At 38.7% G+C, this 22,583-nt stretch overlaps 1 protein-coding gene across 1 annotated transcript in view; it reads left to right on the top strand.

The window, feature by feature from the left end:
• ube2b (ubiquitin-conjugating enzyme E2B (RAD6 homolog)) overlaps positions 1 to 20,959 on the top strand; it is a 24,178-nt gene extending 3,219 nt beyond the window's left edge. The window contains exons 2-6 of the mRNA XM_030154795.1: positions 9,370 to 9,450; positions 11,050 to 11,075; positions 15,680 to 15,769; positions 17,018 to 17,106; positions 20,024 to 20,959. Of these exons, the coding sequence (XP_030010655.1) occupies positions 9,370 to 9,450; positions 11,050 to 11,075; positions 15,680 to 15,769; positions 17,018 to 17,106; positions 20,024 to 20,152 (415 nt within the window). The 3' untranslated portion in view covers positions 20,153 to 20,959. The remainder of the gene's footprint in view (positions 1 to 9,369; positions 9,451 to 11,049; positions 11,076 to 15,679; positions 15,770 to 17,017; positions 17,107 to 20,023) is intronic.
• Positions 20,960 to 22,583: the final 1,624 nt, after the last annotated feature.

Genomic DNA, 22,583 nt, shown 5'->3' with positions numbered 1-22,583 from the left:
GGTTCAGTTTGGGGACCACAGGATTTCATCTCTGCTTTTTGCGGATTACGTTGTCCTGTTGGCCTCATTGAACCTGGACCTTCAGTGTGCACAGGGGCGGTTTGCAGCCGAGTGTGAAGCAAGTGGGATGAGGATCAACACCTCCAAATCCGAGGCCATGTTTCTTGACCGGAAAAAGGTGGTTTGCCCTCTCTGGGTCAATGGGGAGTCCTTGCCCCAAGTGGAGGAGTGCAGGTATCTTGGGGTCTTGTTCACGAGTGAGGGAAGGATGGAGCATGAGATTGTCAGACGGATCGGTGCAGCGTCTGCAGTGATGCAGTCGCTGTATCGGTCAGTTGTGGTGAAGAAGGAGCTGAGTCAAAAGGCGAAGCTCTCAATTTACCGGTCAATCTACGTTCCTACCCTCACCTATGGTCATGAGCTTTGGGTCATGACCGAAAGGACAAGATCCCGGATACAAGCGATTGAAATGAGTTTTCTCCGTAGGGTGGCTGGTTGCACTCTTAGGGATAGGGTGAGGAGCTCAGTCACCAGGGAGGAGCTCAGAGTAGAGCAGCTGTTCCTCCTCCTCGAGAGGGGCCAGCTGAGGTGGCTCGGGCATCTGTTTCAGAAGCCCCACGGAAGACCTAGGACACATTGGAGAGACTATGTCTCTTGGCTGGCCTGAGAACACATTAGGGGTACCCCCGGAAGAGGTGGAGGAGGTGTCTGGGGAGAGGGAAGTCTGGGCATCCCTACTTAGAATGTTGCCCCCATGACCCGGACCCGGCTAAGCGGAAGATAATGGATAATGGATGGATGGATTTGGTAAATTCTCTGACTTTTTTTTTTTCCTGACATGTTGTAGACCCAAACATTCTCTGAAGAGATTATGCATGGTTACTGTGACTGCAGCAAACATCAACATTTCAGCTTCATGTCAACTTTAAACAAGTCACAAGAGTTTTATCTTTATACTGTAATTCAGCTTTTTTATGTCTTCTGCAGTTTTCAGATGATGAGTCGAGTTTATAATGGGTGTCTATGGGGCAGAAGTTTCCAGAATTACAGTTATCTTTGTCCTCATATTTTAACAAAATCTCGTACGGAAACTCTTATAAATTTCACAAATTTCATGTCTACATGCAGTTCATACACTAACTAGAAGCACTCGGAGAGCGCAGACCTCCGCCAAGGCTGATCAGTGGCCCCCCCCGTGGGCCCCCCCACCCCGATCACCACCAAAATTTAATCATTTCTTCCTTATCCCATTTCCAACAAACCCTGAAAATTTCATCCAAATCTGTCCATAACTTTTTGAGTTATGCTGCACACTAACAATCAGTGGCCCCCCCTCATGGCCCCCCCACCCCCGATCACCACCAAAATTTTATCATTTCTTCCTCATCCCATTTCCAACAAACCCTGAAAATTTCATCCAAATCTGTCCATAACTTTTTGAGTTATGTTGCACACTAACGGACAGACAAACAAACAGACAGACAAACAAACAAACCCTGGCAAAAACATAACCTCCTTGGCGGAGGTAAAAATGTAGAGAAATGTGTGCTCTTTCACTGAGTAAATGTTTTAAAGCTGTATGACATACTTGTTATGAAGACAGTGCTCCCGTCACCTCTCCCATTAACTCTGTTATTTGACATCTGAAACCTTGAAGCAAATACTTACATTTTGTGATTGTCTAACTCATGATAAATCACCGATTTGATTTGAACAAGTGATGCACCAAAACATCAGGCAGTATTTCCTGCCTTGATTAGTCACACAGTTTTAGTGATTTCACCAACCATCCCTACTGAAAATTGTCTCTTAAACAGCTACTCTGACACTATAATCTCAATGAGTTTTCAGTTATAACTGTACTGTTTGATCAAGTCAGTTGTGAGTGTTCAGGGCATTTTGATGGGTGAATTTTGTACTGATGAATTTAATGTGGTTTGACCTGTTAATAGGTTGAATCTTACCGCTGTAATGTCGCAAATCAAATCCATTCATATCTGATACAGACACATTAACACAACCACACACATTTACACGGACTGTGGCTGGCCATCAAAATAAAAACCTACAATGTGTAACAGTACTTTGTATGAGCAGACATATGTCAAAAAAACCCAAAAAACTCTAGCCTTCTTTTCACATTCTCAAACTTTACTCTTTTAAACCATTTCAACTTCATCAGCTTTATTTTTTCATCGTGACAGTGGTCTCTTAATTAAACTATTTCCTCGATTTTATTCCTTCATTTGAACTATGTTGTAATTTAAGCTATGCTATTCCAGCTAAATCCAGTCATGATTCACTAGTAGTTCAGTTATTTTCCAGCAAACCGTCATCTGTCCATCATTGGCAATTTCAGCTCCTTCAGCTTTTGTTTTTCACTTTGTTTTTTTGTGCTTCTTCTATGAGGGGCCATATGGGACATTAGTCAGAATTACCATTCACACACACATGTGAAAACGCACACATACACATATGAAATGCATTCACACACACGTGAAAATGCACACATACACATTTAAAATGCATTCACACATGTGAAAACGCACACATACACATATGAAATGCATTCACACACACGTGAAAACGCACACATGAAATGCATTCTCACACACGTGAAAACGTACACATACACATATGAAATGCCACTTTCCTCAGACGAAAAGAGGAGAATTGTGTGTGTTGTCGGTTACGTTGTCAACTAACCATATGGTACTTATTCCATATAGCTAATTAAATGCTAAAATACCTTTATTGTTAACACCCTTAAGTTCGCTACCTACTCGATCTCACTAATGCTAATCACTTAAACTAGCTCTTATAACTAACTCAATTATAAGAGTTAGTTTAATGGTTGGTGGAAGTCTGACGGGGAAAGTTCAGGGGTCAATGAAAAAGAGGAGCTACAAGGTTGAAGTGAGAGTAAGTAGCTAGCGGACTTAAGGGTGTTGGCATTGGCAATAAAACTAACGTTACTGTACCCTGGTAACGTTAGCGTTTAATTAACTATATTAGAACAAGTACCATGTGGTTAGTTGACAACATAACCGACACATAATTTTGCTTTAAAGTTGCATATAGACAGGTAACATTATATAAGCTAACGTTTAGTGCTAGTACTAGTAGCTAATGTTAGCTACTGATGCTAGTCTACACTAAGCTGTATTCATTTGAGATCCAACTTTAGCCATCTTCTTTTCCTCGGAGAAAAGTGGAATTTAGAGTGTTTTATGAACGTCATTTCTGTTGTTGCAACATGGGATACAGCACTGCACCATTTTACAACTTTTTGAATATTCCGCGATTGGACACTGAATTCCAGTAACCGACTTCTACGACACAGTCGGTTGGACTCGCAGACAACCGCCTAGCAACATCCAGGCATATCTACAGATTAAGGTAGAAGGAGATCCCCGGGGAGCTCCAGAGCCGTTGCCAGCTTGACGTGAGGGTAAAAGCCTTGTTAGGTGGTTATCTGTGGGTCCAACCGACTGTCGAAGTAGTCGGTTGCTGGCCATCTGTAGACCTATTTGCCAGAGCTGTCACTGTTTGTGCAGAAGCTAACAAATTATGGAGCAATGTCACTGCTTCAGATAAACCTTTGCTGACATCAATACAAGCCAGGCCTGCAAGTGTTTAATCTTCTGATGGCTGAATAAAATAGGAAATATACCGGTAAACAGTATAAAACTTGGGGGGGGGGGGGTATCTAGTTTCCTTTTCTCTGCCTTCCTGTTCAAGTGAAATGCCTTCCATTTCAAGTGAAATGCCTTCCTGTTTAAGTGAAAAGTATGTTTGAGAAAGTATATCACGTGTATGTGAATGCATTTCATATGTGTGTGTGATTGCATTTCACGTGTGTGTGTGTTTTCACATTTGTGAGTGTATTTCATGTGTGTGTGTTTTCACATATGTTTGTGAGTGCATTTCACATGTGTGGGTGCATTTTCACATGTATGTGTGAGTACATTTCACATGTGTGTGTGTGAATGCTAATTCTGAATTATGTCCCAAACGGCCCCTCATATTCTTCAGTTTTCATTTTTCACTTAATACTTTCTAACTTGGGTGACACGGTGGTGCAGTGGTTAGCACTCATGCCTCGCAGCAAGAAGGTCTGGGATTCGATTCCAACACCAGGTCGGGGTGGGACCTTTTTGTGTGGAGTTTGCATGTTCTCCCCGTGTCTGCGTGGGCTCTCTCCGGGTACTCAGGCTTCCTCCCACCATCCAAAGATATGCACAGATAGGTTAATCGGTTAATCTAAATTTCCCATAGGTGCAAATGTGAGAGTGATTGTTTGTCTCTATACGTCAGCCCTGCGATGAACTGTGTACCAGTACACCCTGAGCAGGCTGGGATAGGCTTTTCAGCAACCCCCATGACCCTACTGAGGATAGAGCAGGTTCAGATAATGAATAAATGAATGAATGAACTTTCTAACTTAACCAATTTTAATCAAATTCAGCTCAGAGTGGGCGATATGGCAAAAATATGTCAAGATTTTTAAAAAATAAAATCTCAATTTTTATCACGATTCTTTACATTGATCTTTGAGACTAGTTTGCCAGGTTCTGAACAGTGCAACCAAACAATTTCCCTATGTCAGTGGTTCTCAACCGTTGGGGACACTCTCCTGGGGAGGCCATGAGCACAGGATGGGAGAAAAAAAATATGAAAAATCATCAACTCACTGGTTAGTGGTACAAAGGAGAGCTGGAGAAGTATTTATGGCTGGGCAGCTCATACTGCGGGTCAACTACTGTATGAGCAGTATGGCTGCAGCAGCAACAAACACGGAAATGGCTTCATTACTACATGCTGCTGTGGCTGCTTGGAATGCTGAAAAGGCCAGAGTGATGGTTTGGTTTTGGTTTCGTTTTGGTATGTAAACAAATAGACTGCTTGTGATGGAGTACAGGTTGAAGTTGTTCACCATGAGTGAAGTGATTCAGGTGCGTAATCATGGAAAAACTAACGGATTTGTGATACTTAGGTTATCACTCTGGTTTTACAGATTTGATGAAAAATTGGTGATGAAGTTTTCAACAGTTTTGAAAAGAATCATGTCTTTTGCCAGGTAAAAAGTCACTGCTTCCCTTGCCTCTTTTCACCATCTGTTACTCTTCTCATAAAGAGTGCCTTTACTAAATGCTAGCGTTAAAGTTGATTGCTTTTGTTTAATGCTTCCTGTTGCCTCTGGCTGTGGTGTGGCTGGTCCTCTAGCAGTTTGGCTCTCAGCAGACTGTTTGGGATGCTGTCTCTTCGGGTGATTGAACAGGTTCGTAGTGTTGCCATCCGACGTGTGAACCGTGTCTGCAAATTTTGCAAATTACTGTTTGCGCTTTGTTGTTTGGGGAAAAGTAAACCAATTCCATATGATGGAAGTGGAGGTCTTTTTAGGAAGTAACCCGTCCGTTTCACTATCAGCCATGACTCCCGGTACACAACATGAAATCCACTTGGTGTGGATGTGAACCAACATGATGCATTTGTGCGTCAGCATATAATTACATCCAGAGCCGCTGAATACTCTATGGCTCTGACTACATCATATTATAGACAATTCCATGATCTCTCTGCTTTGTTGGATTGTCAACATGTTGTACTCCTTCACGATCTAATATCTTCATATCGCACACCCCAAAATTCAGCCAGGTTTCAACAATAGTCCAGGTGCATTTCTGCAAAGTTTCAGCCATCAGTAGTCACATGCAATCTCTATAGAGATTGCAGTTCATCAAGTTTAGAACTTGAGACTGTCATAATACATGTAAATAATGTGGTAAATGGCATTTGTCAGTATATTTTTGCTGTTTTTTATTGACCAAATTTCTGAAATAACCACTGGATAAATGGAAAATACAAATGATGATTTTAAACTGTTAATATTTACTTCTCTGATCAGGGCAAACCACTGGGTTCCTCATGGCTGTGAAAACACTGATTAATAATCCCTAATGTATGAGTAAAATAAAGTATCTGTCTGAGTCCAATGTGGCATATCCCTTTAACAGCAGAGACTCAGGCAAATTATCATGAATGAGGTTAATTGCAGTGCGTCTACTTGCAGCCAGGGACTTAGAGATTGATCTGCATTCAAATCAGAAGTATTGATAATTTCTTTCCTGCTATTTTTTTTTTTTTTAATTATTATTATTGCATGGACCAACTGTAATACACAACAATTTCCCCTGAGATTAATAAAGTATTATGATTCTGAGACACACAAATTACCCTACCTTGCCTTATGGCTGTAAGATCTTATTAAATCAGCTGCTTTTATACCAGGTGTAGGATTGTAAGGCCTAGATAGACTATGGTGTTTCAGGACTTAAATTGCACTGGTGATTTAAGGCAACATCTGAGTCGAAGATGACATGTTTCAGAGGGGGCTCCAAAGACTAAACTGTGGTGTATTGTGAGGTAAATGTGGGCTTGACCCGACCGGAACCTGTTTGACTCCTCTCTGTGATCACGTTTAACACCAGAGGCTGCTGTTGGAAAGTTAAATTGAAATGCTGACCTGCCAGACCAGTGGGCTTGGATTTGTTGATATCTTAGTTGCTAGGCAGGCTGCATGAGGTTTCAGGCTCCGCTTTTGTAATCACTCGACAGTCAGAAAGCTATGGACAATTGAGTAGATGTTAAAAGAACATACATAGTATTTAATTTGTATTTTATGAAAATACAAATTGAATATACTTCGCCTGTAAGTAGCTGGGATAGGCTCCAGCGACCCCTGTGACCCTAGTGGGGATACAGTGGGTTCAGATAATGAATGAATGAAAAAATGATTAAAATGATCCACTCTAAAATGGGCTGACAATTAACAGTTTAATCTTAAAACCTAAAGATGAGGTCTTATTGATGTGTTCTGTCTGACCATCAACTCCAGATATGAACTTTAAAGTGATTATTATGTTTTCTTAGGTTACTAATAATCATTTTGACTCTAAATCATCTTATTGAAAATATTTAAGCATTTTCATGCATTCTTGGAAGTGACATGCTGCTTAAATTACATCAAATAATTTTAACACTGCAGATTATTCTTTAAAATTAAAAAAATCAACCTTAACTATCTATCAATAGAGGAATTTGTGGCATTACTGTCAAAACTGGTCAGTGTGGGAAGGCCATTTTACAAACTATTGCTGTTTTTCTACTGATGGTATCAGCTCCCCTCAGTACTCACCTTACAAGTCTAGTACCCTGTGTGTCACTGGTTGTCATGGCAGTGCTACATAAGCTATTGTGACATTGACTGTTTCTCAGTACGTGTTCTCGTCTGTTCTTCCGTTCTCGTGAAATGTCATCAGTCACGGCCCAAGTATTGTTCCAACTGCAAGTTCGCATAAACCAAGAATCCATGGAATACCAGGATGTTGGTCTTGTCAGCTACCTTAAACCAAGGATGCACTGGTTGGTGATCCGTGTAGACTTGGCTGGGAAATAATTCCCAAGATGCAGTTTGTGCTGGCTCAGCCGGGAGCAAGGCGGCTGTGAGCCTGCTGGCTTGACCGGGACCCAGACGGCTGTGAGCCCGGTGGCTCAACCTGGACCCGAGTGGCTGTGCCCAGCTGAACTGATGACATGTATTACAGTTTTGAAAAATATACAAAAAGTATAAATGACACATAAATACTAGTACAAATATACTGAAATCAAATCAAGTGACGTGGTGATTTGAGGGAAATCCGTGAGGGAGCCAATGGCAGAAACACAGTAGAGTCAGGGAGGAAAGTTCACAAGTACGCAGCCGTTCCAATTACAGATAGACTTGCGTTCTTAGGAAGTATGTTCTGAGACCGTTCTTACCAAGACCATACTCGCCGAGTTTGCAAGACCGTACTCTGCATTCTTGGTATTGAGAAATAGCCATTGTCTTCAGTGCAACTACTGCTTCAAGCAAAAAGACAATGATAAAGGAGAATGATACTTAAAACCGTTACACGGAATAACTGAAACAAAATTATATGTCACTTTTTTTTTCAGGTAAGAATATTGATGCAGTGATGATTCTTGATCAATCTGTGACTTGCGTCGTGCTACATCAGTAGGACTATGTGATTGTAGGCTACTTCATGATCAATGGTTACACACAGTGGAAACACCAGAAAAGCCATGCTGAGTTGAGGTGACTCAAGCTGATACTGTCAGTGGAAAACCAGCAAATCAACATCAGCAAAGCTTGGGTCATAGACAGTGGCTAATGGCCAATATTAGGCTACTGAGGTGGAATGGTCTTAAAGGAAAATAATACCTCGAAAAATGTAAACTATTGTTTCTGTTGTTTTTTTGTTTTTTTTTTTACAATTGGCTTAATGTTTGGCTTGATGTTCACTGATTCAAATGGATTTTTGTATCACTATACAAAGAAAACCCAAAGGGTTTACTTTCACCATCTGTGAAGCACACTTTGAGCAGGTTATGTTGCAAGGTAAGTTATTGTTGCGATTCACTGTGCTTTTTTTTTTTAGCTCACCAGCTGATGGGTAATTAGCTACTCTGCAAAGTTAGTTCACAGTTTTGAGATGCTTTGATTTTTGAAATATTAACAATTTGCTTTTACTTATAATTTTATGGCTGATTATAATATGGAAATGGTTAGAGATATAAATACTATTGAGCACTGATAGGAGGTCATTTATGGACTTTCATTTAATTTGCTGAGTTATCCTCCAGTGAAAGTACCACCCACTTCTCATGGGAAACTGATCTCCCTGTATCACAGAACTCTAACATACCAGACAACCTCGCAAATTCAAGTTGTTATTGATTCTTGATTGAACATGCCAGTGATATACAGGCACATGGGTCCTAATTTCTGTAAGGGTTTGTATATTTTGTGTTTTCTCTGTAATTGTGGTTTAACACTGACAGCAGTCATTTGAGGTGAAGGTCGACCACTGTCGCTCAGTGCGTAATATACTCAGTATCGACCCCACCACAGCTTTGATGCAGTCGTAGCAGTGCAGCATCATTTCAGATGTCGCTTTTTAATAGAGGAGCTCATGTTAAATGACATGTGACTGGCTGCAGGATGGGTACTTCAGCTGATCTTTTAAGCCCTGCTGCCCACTGATGTCATGTTGATACAGCAGTTCGTGTTTTGACTGATAATTATCATGCAGTCAAGGTGTTAATTAAATTCCTCACATTCTCTCTGCCCCCTTCCCATTCCTTCTTTTCATTCTGTCATCTAATCTTTCACTCTTGTCCAACCCTGTCATATTTTCTTTTTCCTCCTCTCTGACTATTTTCCTTGGGGTCTGGTCTTCTTAAATCCCTCCATCTTCTAATGTTTCTTTTCTCCTCTCTCCATCTTGACCTCTGTGTCTTTTTTTCCTTTCCATCTTCCCTCAGACTTCAAGAAGACCCTCCTACTGGTGTGAGTGGAGCACCGTCAGAGAACAACATTATGCTCTGGAACGCTGTTATTTTTGGGTGAGTCATGCTCTAAATCCAACTCCGCCCTGCTGTCTTTACTGTGCCGTTGTGATCGTGATGCACACACACATATTTCCCTCCTCCCCAGGATGTCATTTAACTCTATTCATTTCTAATGGGGATATTCATGCTTCTGTTGTCTCCTCTTCATTGCCACAGACTGCAGTATGGTTTCCCCCCTCAGTGTCTTCAGAGTATTTCTGATTACAGCCTTGATTGTGCTGAGAGCCGTCTGTAAAATCAGTGGGTGGTTGAGTTGGAGAACTAGCTGGGAAACACTGGTGGGAATTAAGTGTGTTCTTTTTTATGTTTTCTGTCTTCATTGACCCACAGCGAAAAAGGAAACTTTGTTCAGTAACATGATCTATTATGTAGACACATAACCATGTCTTAATACAGCGACTTTTCCCATTCTTTTGCTTTGCATGTTTTGTGCTTTGCACTTCCCTTTTGTATATTTAATTCATACCTGTTGGTGGAGGATTATGATGTTCTGTATTTGTATATCACACTTATTATATATTCACTTCATTGCACATATTTGACATAATCACAGTTAATTGGCCCCATGTGCTCCATTCACCTCAAAAAACAAACTGGATGACTCAGAAGTATGGGATTAACTCATCGTTTTCTACCAGTTATGATTTGTTTCATGCTCTTGTAAAGGTGTTCTTGCGTTCCATCTCATTCCACCCCATCTCAAAAATGTAATCTGATGTTCTCATGTTGTTTTTCAATGAGCTTTTGAAGGAATATATATGCAGAGATGAGTGAAAACTTACTTTTTACAAACTCATACTCATCAGCTTTTCCACATATACAATTATTTAGTAAGTAATTAGCCATGTTTATTCTATGAGATAATTTGTTTTGTAATTGAGAAATGTGCAGTGATGTAATAGGAAACTATATAAAGTTTGTTTGGTACAGCAATTTCACATTGCAAATTCAAAGAGCACAAGATTAAAACATACACATCAACAGTAAATACCAAATCCATCAAAAAGCTTTGCATTTATATTAACTGTTAAATACAACCATAAAGACCATAAAAAAACAATAAAAACATCCAACAACCTCCAGATTTTAACACTAAATAAGTGATGTTAGATTTAACTGCTCTGCTGGGTCCAGCTGTTATGTTTTTTTTCCCTGAATTGCAGTAGCACTCATTCAAGGATTATTTAAAGAACCAAATATCTTACTTGAGGAGGCATAAACATAAACCAAATGGTAGCAGAAAATAATTCAGAAGGATCAACAAGGTAACAAACCTGAACCATACAAGCGACAAAAGTTCAGGATATAAATAGAGGCGCTAATAGTTGATCGTCTCATTCAAAGTGAAAGGAGAAGCTGTGAGGAATGTAAAACATGTCAGCAGCTGGTTTAATTGGCTTTTAGTATCAATGTGAAGCACTGAGTAAATAAAGACTAAGACTGTGGTGTGTGTGTGTATGTGTACGTGTGTACGTGCGCATGCATGTGGGTCTCTAAAAGGGTAAACGTCCAACAAGCCAAGGTCTTACTGGTAACTGTGTGAACGATCAGTTTGGAAATAACATTTTTGCTTTTTCTCTCATTTCTCTGCAGACCTGTGGGAACACCATTTGAGGATGGTGAGTTTTCCATTTTGATTTGTTCTGTCCATAAAGTGCTGGGAGCTCTGGACTGGACATTAGTGTGTGCTGTTATTATTGTAGTGTTGTATTATTGAACCCATCTGTTACAGCCTTTTAGGCAAAAATGTGGGTGCCAGAAGGGGATGGTGGGTTCCAAACACGACCAGTTTCATAGGGGGATATTTCATTTCACTGTTGTGTGTGCAACCCATCCATGAGTAGTGGGCAGCTGCAATACAGCACCAGGGGACCCACTCTACTTCCATTTAGAATGAACACTAATATTTTACAACCTGGAGTAGATATACAAAACACACATAGAATAGAATAGATCTTTATTGTCACTGTTACAGGAACAGTGAAAATGAGTTTAGCAGCTCTGTTTCTTATGTAGCAGCAAAAACACTTAAAGTGCAAAGAGACTGTATAAAAATATCAGTTATACTGAAAATGTATACTGAAAAGTATTGACAATATACAAAAAAATACAAAGAATACTAAATCATACAAAAAGCTAACTGTATACTACAAATTAAAGAAATAGATACAGCATATAAAGCAGGCAGTTATAGGATATGTGCAAGGTATAATTAAAGACAAGGTGCATGGGTTATGAATATTGCACAGAGGTAGGGTGAGTATTGCATTGAATGTCATTGTATGTCTGCTAAAACAAAACTTGTGATGAGGACGATTTAATACTCCAAAAATCTTTACCAAAAAACACAGATCACTGGGAATTACAATTAATTTTACTGATTGCTAACATTTTGAGGGGTACATAATAAAGACAAAGCTAAGCATCCAAACAGAAATGACGTATATATTCCCAAAATATGTTTGAATGCCACAATCAAAAACCAAATGCCTACAAAATGAATTCAAAAGGTTAACTTGCTTTATTGGATAGGTTAATTCATTAACCTAAAATTGCCCATAGGTGTGAATGTGAGAGTGATTGGTTGTTCATTTCTATACATCAGCCCTGCAATGAACTGGCGATTCGTCCAGGGTGTACCCCGCCTTTGCCCATAGGTAGCTGGGATAGGCTCCAGCACCCTCCGTGACCCTAGTGAGGATAAAGCTGGTTCAGAAGATGAATGAATGAACTTGCTTTATTGTCCCCATAAGACAAAAGTTTGTCTCTGTGTTTTATCTACACTAATACATACACAATGCATAACATTAGCATGAGCACACATATTAGGATCAGTGAGCTTGTGCTGCAACAACAAATCTATTAAATCGAACCAAGAACTTAAGAGTTAGCATGGAATTCTGCAGTCGATTCATTGGGTCTTGAGCATGTTAGTAGTGAGGCATGCCTGCACACTGTGCAGTGTAACGGAGGAAAATATACAAGAAGAGGGCTGAGGCTTCAGATGCCAGGCAGCCCCATTTGGCCAAAATGTAGTGCACTGTTTATGTAACAAAACTTGAATATGGAGAAAAAAATGTCCCACAGCGCAGTATGTTTCAGGCAAATGGGGCTGCTGTGGCCACCACAAACATAATGTAAACCTAGCTTAAGGTAGCCAACGTGTCATGATTACTTTAGCCTGCTAGCTAGTTAGACACTATTGTTGTAATTCTGTTTTCATCCATCTCTGTTTATCAGGCCACCAGACTGACATTACCTATCACTGACTGGAACTAATACATACAACGCTAGTTTGATAGCCTATAACCGGAGCTGGTTGAAGACTATGTCTTGCTAGTCTTTGGGTATAACAAGTCTAGGTAGCGGACTAGTGCTCGCTAACTGTACCCGAATCCATTGCAGGGATGTAATCATTAGTGACTTGTCTGCAGCCTATAATGCTTTGGGTTAAATACTGAGAATTGAGTCTTTTGTGTTTATCCAATGAATCGATTAGTTATTAAAATAATCTACAGATAAATCATTTATTAAAATCATCGTTAGTTGCAGCCCTACAGTGAGTTGCCATTGAAGATGCTTGGGAACCAGCTCCAGATCTTAATCAGTACTGTGGTGAGAGGCACCAACAAGAGAATTAACCTATGTGCCTGTTTTTGATGGTGGGGGAAACCTGGGTGTTTTGGACAGAGCAGGTAAGCTCTACCACAATGCCACCCTATTCATGCCCAAATAATCAAATATTTGTGTCCAGCCCGATTTGTAATAAACCAAAGTGCTTGATATTGGTCAAAAAGTCTGGGTGTTGTGATGATTTTCACTGCATCTATGCCTCTTCATGCCATAGTCATGCAGGCTGTTCATACCATTACAGCAGCAGTAAGTGGCTCACAGCTCAACCACAACATAATGAACTAAGTGCAGTCTGGTCAAGGATGTGAAAGTGTTTTGTTCAACAAACGACAACAAAATGTAAAAGTCAGACACATTCTTATTTTAAGGTTGCTTTTGGATAAGGTCATTTCAGATACCAAGGGACTCGAGCACAGTTTTTACCCTCAAGCGGTTCAATGTGCCCCCCTACACACACATAACTGCCACCCCCAGTCTAATGGACAATGCAATGCTCACCCTACCTCAATGCAATAGTTACAACCAATGCATTTTGTTTTTTAATCTCACATTTGTACATATCCTATACTGCCTGTACATATATCCTTATTTGTTGTACAAATTTCTTACCTGTAGTATAGAGTTTGCTTTTTGTATATCTTAGTAGTATTTTAGTAGTATATGCATGTTTAATATTTTATGTTGTAGCTTTTGTACATTGCCTACATTTGTCAGTATTTTGTGTGATATGTATATACAGTCTCTTTGCACTTGGAGTGTTTGCTGCCAAACAGAACAGAGTTGCTAAATGGATTTTCATTGTTCCTGTAACGGTGACAATAAAGATCTATTCTATTCTGTTCTGTTCAGAGGGTCCTGTATTATTATGCTGTCTGCCTTGGGGTTTCCAGCTATGAACAGAACATCCATACATATATATTTGTGCAAAAATACCATACATTTATAACATTAAAGATTATTGAAAGTGTTAAATGTAAGGATAAGATACGGGTAAGTAATAGTTGTAGAGATCACACAGGTTTATTAACTTCGAGACCTGTAGTACACTGTGCAGTCACATCAGTTGACAAAAACAAAGAAGAAAAAGGAGTTTGCAAAATTCCAAAAGTACATTTTAAAATTACGATGAACAATGCAACACAAGCTAACAACAGAGTAGACAGGCAACTAAAATGAGCTTTGTTTTCCTCTTGACTGACTATGCAGTGAACAAGAATGAAGTGTCTTTTCACAATATGCAGCTTTTACTAAACAAGGGTTTTGTAAATCATTGGATGTTTGCATCCTTTTGTCCTGCCCTTTTCAGCTTCTATAAACCAGGTCTTTCCTCATAATACCTGAGAAAACTAATTAAAGCAAACTGAATAACCAAACAAAAAAACTATTTCAGAACTTTAACCCATAAAGATTCAAACATCCACCATCAACCAAAAGCATCTACTGATCTAAACTGTTTAATACCTGTTGATCCACTAATTCTTTCAACACATTTAAATAATTGGTGTAAAATGCAGTTTGTCATCTTTTCATGGTCCTCAGATACGACCCATTTGGACATTCAAAGGTTCCGTAGTGAATGTGGAAACACTGTCATCTTCTACAACATTGATTCACCAGTAAAACCCATGGAGTTCATAAAATGACAGTGGATGGAGACACTTGGTTTATGTGCAGTTAATTGTAGATTTTGCTGAAAAAGTCACTTTTTCTTTAGTTTTCTCTGTTTTTGATTTAATAACCCTCAACTTTAATTTGAGCTTTTCTGAACATCTGCATGATCAGTGAATTAAATATAGGAAAATACCTGACTTTCATTTAAAAAAAAAAAAAAAAAAAAAAGCAAAATACAGATGATAATATTACAGTAAATGCAGATAAATGACTTAAGAAAGGTTAAATATAGAGAAAAAAATTCATTTGTGAACTGTCACAAAAGTAGCTGTGGGTCTTTTATGGTTTAAGAACGATCATCCTGTGACTTTTTTTTTTTTCCCACATTTAACTGCATTTGTTGATTTTCAGTCTTTCAATTAGGTTTGAAGGTGTTTGGAGTTTCTTGATTCTGGAAACTATAGAAAGGGTCGGCATCATTAGCCGAGTTTTGACAAATGGTCAGATGATCACAAGTACGAACTCTTTAGTAGATGACTTATTGTCTTGCTTGTGCACATACATTTTTGTAGATAAACCCTTTTCGTCTTTTATCTTACACAGTTTTTCAGTTTCTAATTATGACTGGGGTCAGGCCTGAGGAATGCTGACTCTGGGTTTATTGTTTTCTCGTGTTAGTCACTCCCCTCCTTTTTTATTCTCCTTTTAACCTGCAGAGTCGACAACTCTGCCTCAGTGAAGGATTATCTTCTCCAGCAAGACGAGCCGCTGGCATTTTTTAGTGCTGTAATCGCTTTCTCTCGCTTTTCTCAGACCACTTCCGTCCTTCACATCTGTATTCACCTCAGCTGATTACCTGTGTGTGTGTGTGTGTGTGTGTGTGTGTGTGTGTGTGTGTGTGTGTGCATGCGCACGCACAATTTACTTCCATATCCTTCTGTCTCTTACCCCTCCTGTTCCTTCCTCTGTGTCTCTACAGGAACCTTTAAGCTTCTGATAGAGTTTTCAGAGGAGTATCCAAACAAGCCTCCCACAGTCCGGTTTGTGTCCAGAATGTTTCACCCAAATGGTAAGCACTAGAAACTCTTATCATTTTAAAATCAGGAAAAAGTCATGACCATGTTTCAGAGTTTTTGCACAGAATGTAAGATTAGATGAATGTAGACCCATTCATCCTCATTGAAGATATTTAATCCTAGTCATTTCCTTTAAGACTAGATTTAAGTAGCAGTAGACAGATAGGAAGTATGATATGTGAACTATATGCACAAAAATATTGGGACACATCATGGCTACAGCTTGTATGATGTCCTGTTCATGCTGATATGAGATATAAACATCAATATTCCCTTAAAATTTAATGGAAGATTTTAAATTAGTGAGATGTGAAGAAAGCAGATGGTTAGTTGTGGTAGAAAATTATTTACAGTCAGAGCATGAGGTTTTTATTTATTTATTTGTTTGTTTATTAAAGAAATTTAGAGGTACAACATTGAAAATCATAGTCATGGATAAAAAAACAAACAAAACTAAAATTTGTTGAGAAATTAAGTTAAAACCCATTTTGATTCAATACTTTTGTCCATAGGTATGTTAGGGCAGAACCACCTCAGACAACTAGATTTCAGAAAATGTATCCACTGGGCAATCTTTGATTTCCTTCATACTTACAGAAAATAATGTTAATAGTAAATGCTAATGTTAATAGTAAATGCCATACATCAGCCTTATATTTTTTTTAGTTTTTGAGATTTTGAATGGAACCTGATGCTGATTTCACTGTAAAAGTGAGTGGTACAGAAAAAGATGCTGAGTTCAAGAAGTCATGTCATGAGTTTTGAACGATTCATGTCAGATGCATGAAATTTTCAGGAGTTGTTTCAAGGTACAGGATGTCTTCAACTTCTGTAAAATAAGACTCGGTTACATATTTGCCAAATTAAAGCTTGCTGAAAACAGTTTTTTAGAAAAGAGCACAAACAAGCTGTCAGATCTTTCACATTTTGGTATTTATTTCTCATGTTTCTCTATTGTGGTGGCAAAGTATTTGTCTAAACAAGATCACATTTTCTGATTTTACGAGGCATTAAAACGTCACTTCTTTGAAATGCACTCTATGATGTCAAGTAAGCCATGTTCTTCTTCAGATAAATATGTAAAACAGTAGCAAACAAATCTATAACTGTAACATTACTTTTTTGAAAGTGATGGTCACTGAGGAGTTGATTTCACATGGACTGATCCACAAATAATTATATATGACATTTACAAACCTTGTGCACAGATGTGTAAAATTCTTTGTGTGTTTGCTCTCCAGTTTATGCAGATGGCAGTATATGTTTAGACATCCTTCAGAATCGCTGGAGCCCCACGTATGATGTCTCGTCCATACTCACCTCCATCCAGGTGGGTTGGTTTTTCACTGTGTATACTTTGGCACTACTCATGGTTGCACAAGAACAGGCCCTGAACACCAGAGCAATAGAGGCCAAGGTCTACACACACCAGTCAAGACCCCAGGTGTAGTCTGTGCAGAGAAGCCCCTGAGACAGTCCAGCACCTCACAGAAGGGTGCAAGATGCTGGCAGCCAAGGCATACATGGAACAACATAACCAGGTAGAGGGCATAGTATACAGGAACATCTGTACAGAGTAGGGACTGGAGGTCTCAGGGTGAAGATGGGAGATACCCCCAAAGGTGATAGACAACAAACAGGCCAATATCCTGTAGGACTTCCAGATCCAGACTGACAAGATGGTGATTGCCAATCAGCCTGACATAGTGGTGGTTGATAAACATAAGAAGACAGTGGTACTGATAGATGTAGCAATCCCAAGTGATGGCAACGTCAGAAAGAAAGAACATGGGAAGCTGGAGAAATACCAAGGGCTGAAAGAGGAGATAGAGAAAATGTGGGGTGTGAAGGCAACAGTGGTACCAGTAGTGATCGGTGCACTAGGGGCAGTGACCCCCAAGCTGAGAGACGGGCTCCAGCAGATACCAGGAACAACATCAGATGTCTCTGTCCAAAAGAGCGCAATCCTAGGAACAGCTAAGGTCCTGCACAGGACCATCAGGCTCATATACACACACACACACACACACACACACACATACACGCTGGAAATTTTTTTATAAATAGCTGTAAAGTAAGCTAAATTTCAGCGCCATAAACTTGTCGCAGCTGTAGTATTCAAACACGTTTTAGCTGAACATGTAACAAGTACAGTTCATGTACATTCAGAAACTAAGTTCTAGCCCCATAAAATTAAACAGTGGGTTACACATCTTAGGTGAAGTTAACCATCATTACATTTTGTTCATTTTTATTTAAAGATGGTAGAACATGTATTTTCAACTTCTCAGTCATTAAACTAAATCATGTCCAACTTTAAGTGTGATGGATGGTCCTTTTTTTCCATTTCTATTATTTTATAGATATGGGCCAGGTACTCATATTTTGATGCCTTGAAAAATTAACAGACAATATTGGGTTAGACATTTTTTGTATTGAAAATTGAAACACAAAACAAAAGATGCAAAAAAAATAAGGTGCCTTGACATTAAAAGGGAAATAAACATCTGTGAAAGGTTCGGTCTTCTGGCCAAGGGTCTGGACCAGTTTGTTCAGGACAGCCAGCTGAGCTGGTCATACCATTTGTTTGTTTGGTGGTCAGCTCTACTGTGATCATTATGGTCCTTTAGTTTCTTATAATCCTGCGTAAGTTTCTTCAGCTTTTCTCGTATTTGTTTAGGCATGTGTCTTACATTTAGCTCCGCCAGCTTGTTGGCTAATTGGACATAAACTCGATCGTTTCGTGTCATCGATTCAAAGTCCCTCTGAATTTCCTCCTCTGCAAATACACTCAAAAGAGCCTGGACCTCGTCATCTGTCCACTTGTTGTAGCTTCTCTTTTGGTCCATTTTTCAGAATTATCAAAATGAAGCTTGTGTAAATGAAATAAACAAGACAGTTTGCTGCCACACGGTGGCTTAATGGGAAATGAACAGAATGCGGAACGCTGTTAAGTGTAGTCCACCAATCAGTGTTCTTCAGCACACAGCCCCGCCCCTCAAGAATTCTGGGTAATCTGAAAAGAACTACCTCCTTACCAGGAACTTCTTGGGGGAAAGTTTGGGAGCGAGGGAAAGATTTTTACCCAGGTAATTTAGATGGAAAAGCACCAAGGTTTTTCAAAGTTCCTGCAAAAGTTCCTGCAGTGGAAAAGGGCCTTATATGGATAAAAGTATTGAGGCATGTTGAATTCAAATGTTTCTTTTCTAACAGGGGTCTGGGCTACAAAACAATAATGACAAATGTCATAATATAGTTTTATATTGTGATAAATATTGCATTGCATCGGTTAATTTTGTTTAAATTATCTTTGCTTCCAAAATGCCTCAGAGATGGTTTCTACTTAATTTCTCTCAACATTGATTTTTTTTTATTTTTTTTTTTTTATCTATGACTATGATTTGAAATGTTCGACCTCCTAAATTTTTTAAATATTTTTTGTGCTCCAACTGTAATTAATATTTTTCTACCACAACTAACCATCTGCTTTCTTCACATCTCACTTAGGAAGAAAAATTTCCCATTAAACTTTATGGAAATATTGATGTTTATATCTCAAATCAGCATGAACAGGACATCATATAAATATAAAAAATTATTTGCAGTCAGAGCACAAAAAGTATTTCAGAAATTTAGAGGTGGAACATTTCAAATCATAGTCATAGATTTAAAAAAAAAAAAAAAACTCTGACAGAAATTAAGTAAATACCATCTCTGAGGCCTTTTTGAACCAAAGATAACAATTTAAACAAAACTAATCAATGCAATGATATTTATCACAGTATAAAACTATATTATGACATTTGTCATTGTTTTGTAGCCTAGACCTGTTAGAAAAGAAACACCTGAATTCAGCGTTTCCCAATACTTATTTTTAGATATCGTGTAAATAGTATGTCTGTTATTTAGATCCAAGCATTACAGCTCTATATCTGCCCTCGAGGTCTTAAAGGTCTGTGTTCTGCAGACAGCTGCTCATTTTTTATGTTGGCTGACTACATGTGTAACCTAATGGTATCTTGTTTTGTACAGTATGAAAATGAATGCACAGGCTTTTATCATGGATGTAGGCAACTTGGAAATAAAGTCAGCTAATATCAAAATATAAGTACCCTCAGTACAAAATATACTCATGCATGTGAATCTTCCATAGTGAACCTTTAATCCATTTGATACTGAGTGGTCTATAAATGGTCTCTTATTATTTGATGCCTCTTTCGATCAGGTTCTTGGTTTTCTGTTCTCAGTCATTGCTGGACGAGCCAAACCCCAACAGCCCGGCCAACAGTCAGGCTGCACAGCTCTATCAGGAAAACAAGAGGGAGTACGAGAAGAGGGTGACGGCCATCGTGGAGCAAAGCTGGGTGGACGTCTGAGCTCCTCCTCACACCCTCTCCTCTCCTCTTCCCTTCCTTCTCCATCATCCTCTTTCATCACCCTAGTACTCCAGTCTCTCATTTTTACCTCATCAAGAGAAAAAAACAGCAACTATATCAGAAGAAATCAAGTGCCACCCTGAAGGGGGAAAAAAGATCCAGAGAACAACCAAACCAGAAAGACATTATTAACCTGCTTGCCAATACATCTGAGGAAAACGAGGGAGGGGGGAAACAATCTTACATTTGTGTTCCTTGTTCTTAATTTTACTTTTTTTTTTATTGCATGATGTGAAATAAGTTATTGCTAACAGAATTTGTAATATATCTATGTTGTATGGCTGGACTGATGCTGGTAGTTTTACACATTTTTCTTTATAAACTTTTTTTTTTTTTTTTTGATCTCTTGGTGTGAACACACCTTGGCTGTTCCGGAAAAGGGCATGTTGATGACCAAAGCTGCCTGTTTTGAATGTCTGACAAGCAAAAACGCGTTCTAGAATATCATTTCCATATCATCTTTTCTCACAGACACAGTTGTATCTCCTGTTATTTTAAGCAGCACTGTAGGTTCAGTCTCTCTGACGTCACTGGATGAAACAGCGCCAGGCCTCCCTTTGCGCCGATGAATCACAGCTCCCTGTTCTCTTCCGCCTGCTCTGAGCTTTTATTTGAATCGTGTTCCCTCTGAGGCACAAGAAGATGCGCTGTGGGGAATAGCAAATATTAACAGCAGAATGAAAAGGCTGGATGTTGGCTTTAAAAGATAGAAGATATTTCAGACAGTTCCTACCATTATCCTTTTTTTTTTTTTTTTAATTGGAACCATTTATGTTTAGGAGATGTTCAATGTTAAGCACAGACATGTATAAAGTTTTGGAAGTTTTAATCACTTGAGTTTGTCTTTTGTAACCCATAAAGACCCAAACATCCACCAGCGACCAAAAGCATCCGCTGATCTAAAATGTTTAATACCTGTTGATTCACTAACTCTATCAATACATGAAAATAATTGCTGTAAAATGCAGTTTGTCATCTTTTCATGATCATCAGATATGACCCATTTGGACGTTCAGAGGCTCCGTAGTGAATATGGGAACACCCTACAACATTGATTCACCAGTCAAACCTATGGAGTTTGACAAATGACGGGGGATGAAGACACTTGTTTTTATGTTTAGTTAATGATGTAATTTACTGCAAATGTCACTTTTTCTTCAGTTTTCTCTATTTTTTGATACAATAACCCTGTACTTAAGTCTGAGCTTTTATGAACATCTTACATGATCAGTGAATTTAAATATAGGAAAATACCCGATTTTTACTTAATGCAAAATACTGAGCATATTAGAATAAATGGTAATAAATTACTTAAGAAAGGTTAAAAATAGACAAAAATTCATTTGGGAACTGGCACAAAAGTAGCATTGGGTCTTTATGGGTTAATCATATTTGTACTTTTTGGAGGAGTTGAATAAAGGGTAGAAACTCAGAAATATGGAAAAAGAAAGGTTCTAGGTGGTAGAAAATACTCGAGAGGTCAGCTTTTGTTTGGCTTTAGCTTATTTCCAGTTCATAAATGAGGTTTAAGGGCCAGTGTGTGAGATTTAGGGAGGTCTTATTTCAGAAATGGAAGATAATCATAGTTTTGAGTTCAGATGAAAATAAGAATTGTGTTTTTGCTCCCTTAGAATGTGAGTTGTGGGTTGTTGTTTTTTTTTTTTCTCTTTTGTGGCAGGTAACATCCAGTGTTTGTCACCTACTCTATCTGAATATGGACCAGAGTCACTAGCCTCTCGATTAGAACACCCAGAATAAACAAATCAAAGAATTAGTGGAGTGGAAGTGGGAGGGTATTCAGTTAAATCCGACCTGCAATTTCACCACTAGATATCAACAAATACCACACGCTGAACATTTAAAACTATTAACCCCCCCCCCCCCATTTTCCAACAGCCAAGCTTGTTTTCACACCTGTTTCTGTCATTTTTTTGTTTTTTTGTTTTATGTGGTACCCGACTAATAAGACACACAAAGACAAGTACAAATCCATGGCTTTAACTGTCCTCTTACAGCAAAATAATCCATGGGAAGCATTCACCTGAAAACACAAAGCTCTTCTTTTTCATAGATGAGAAAGGTCATATCGTGGTTAGTGATTTATTTCACCTAATAAGCAGAAGGGATATGTTATAAAATTTTGTGAATTAAAACAAAAAAAAAAAAATGATGTATACTTATAACAATATGCTGTATAAACATAATAAAACACATTTTTCAGACTTTGAGACATACTGAGCTTGGATTCCGTCCTTTGTTTTTCAGGGTTGGAACAAACAGGTATGTTTCTGTTTATTAGCTCAAAGACCCAGTGCTACTTTTGTGGTAGTTCCCAAATGATTGTTTCTCTCTAACCTTATGATGTATCACC

The sequence above is a fragment of the Sphaeramia orbicularis genome, chromosome 14 (genome assembly GCF_902148855.1).
Source record: "Sphaeramia orbicularis chromosome 14, fSphaOr1.1, whole genome shotgun sequence".
Classification (NCBI taxonomy): Eukaryota; Metazoa; Chordata; class Actinopteri; order Kurtiformes; family Apogonidae; genus Sphaeramia; species Sphaeramia orbicularis.
The sequence above is the reverse complement of the archived record's forward strand: the minus strand, read 5'-3'. Positions and strand labels throughout refer to the sequence as shown.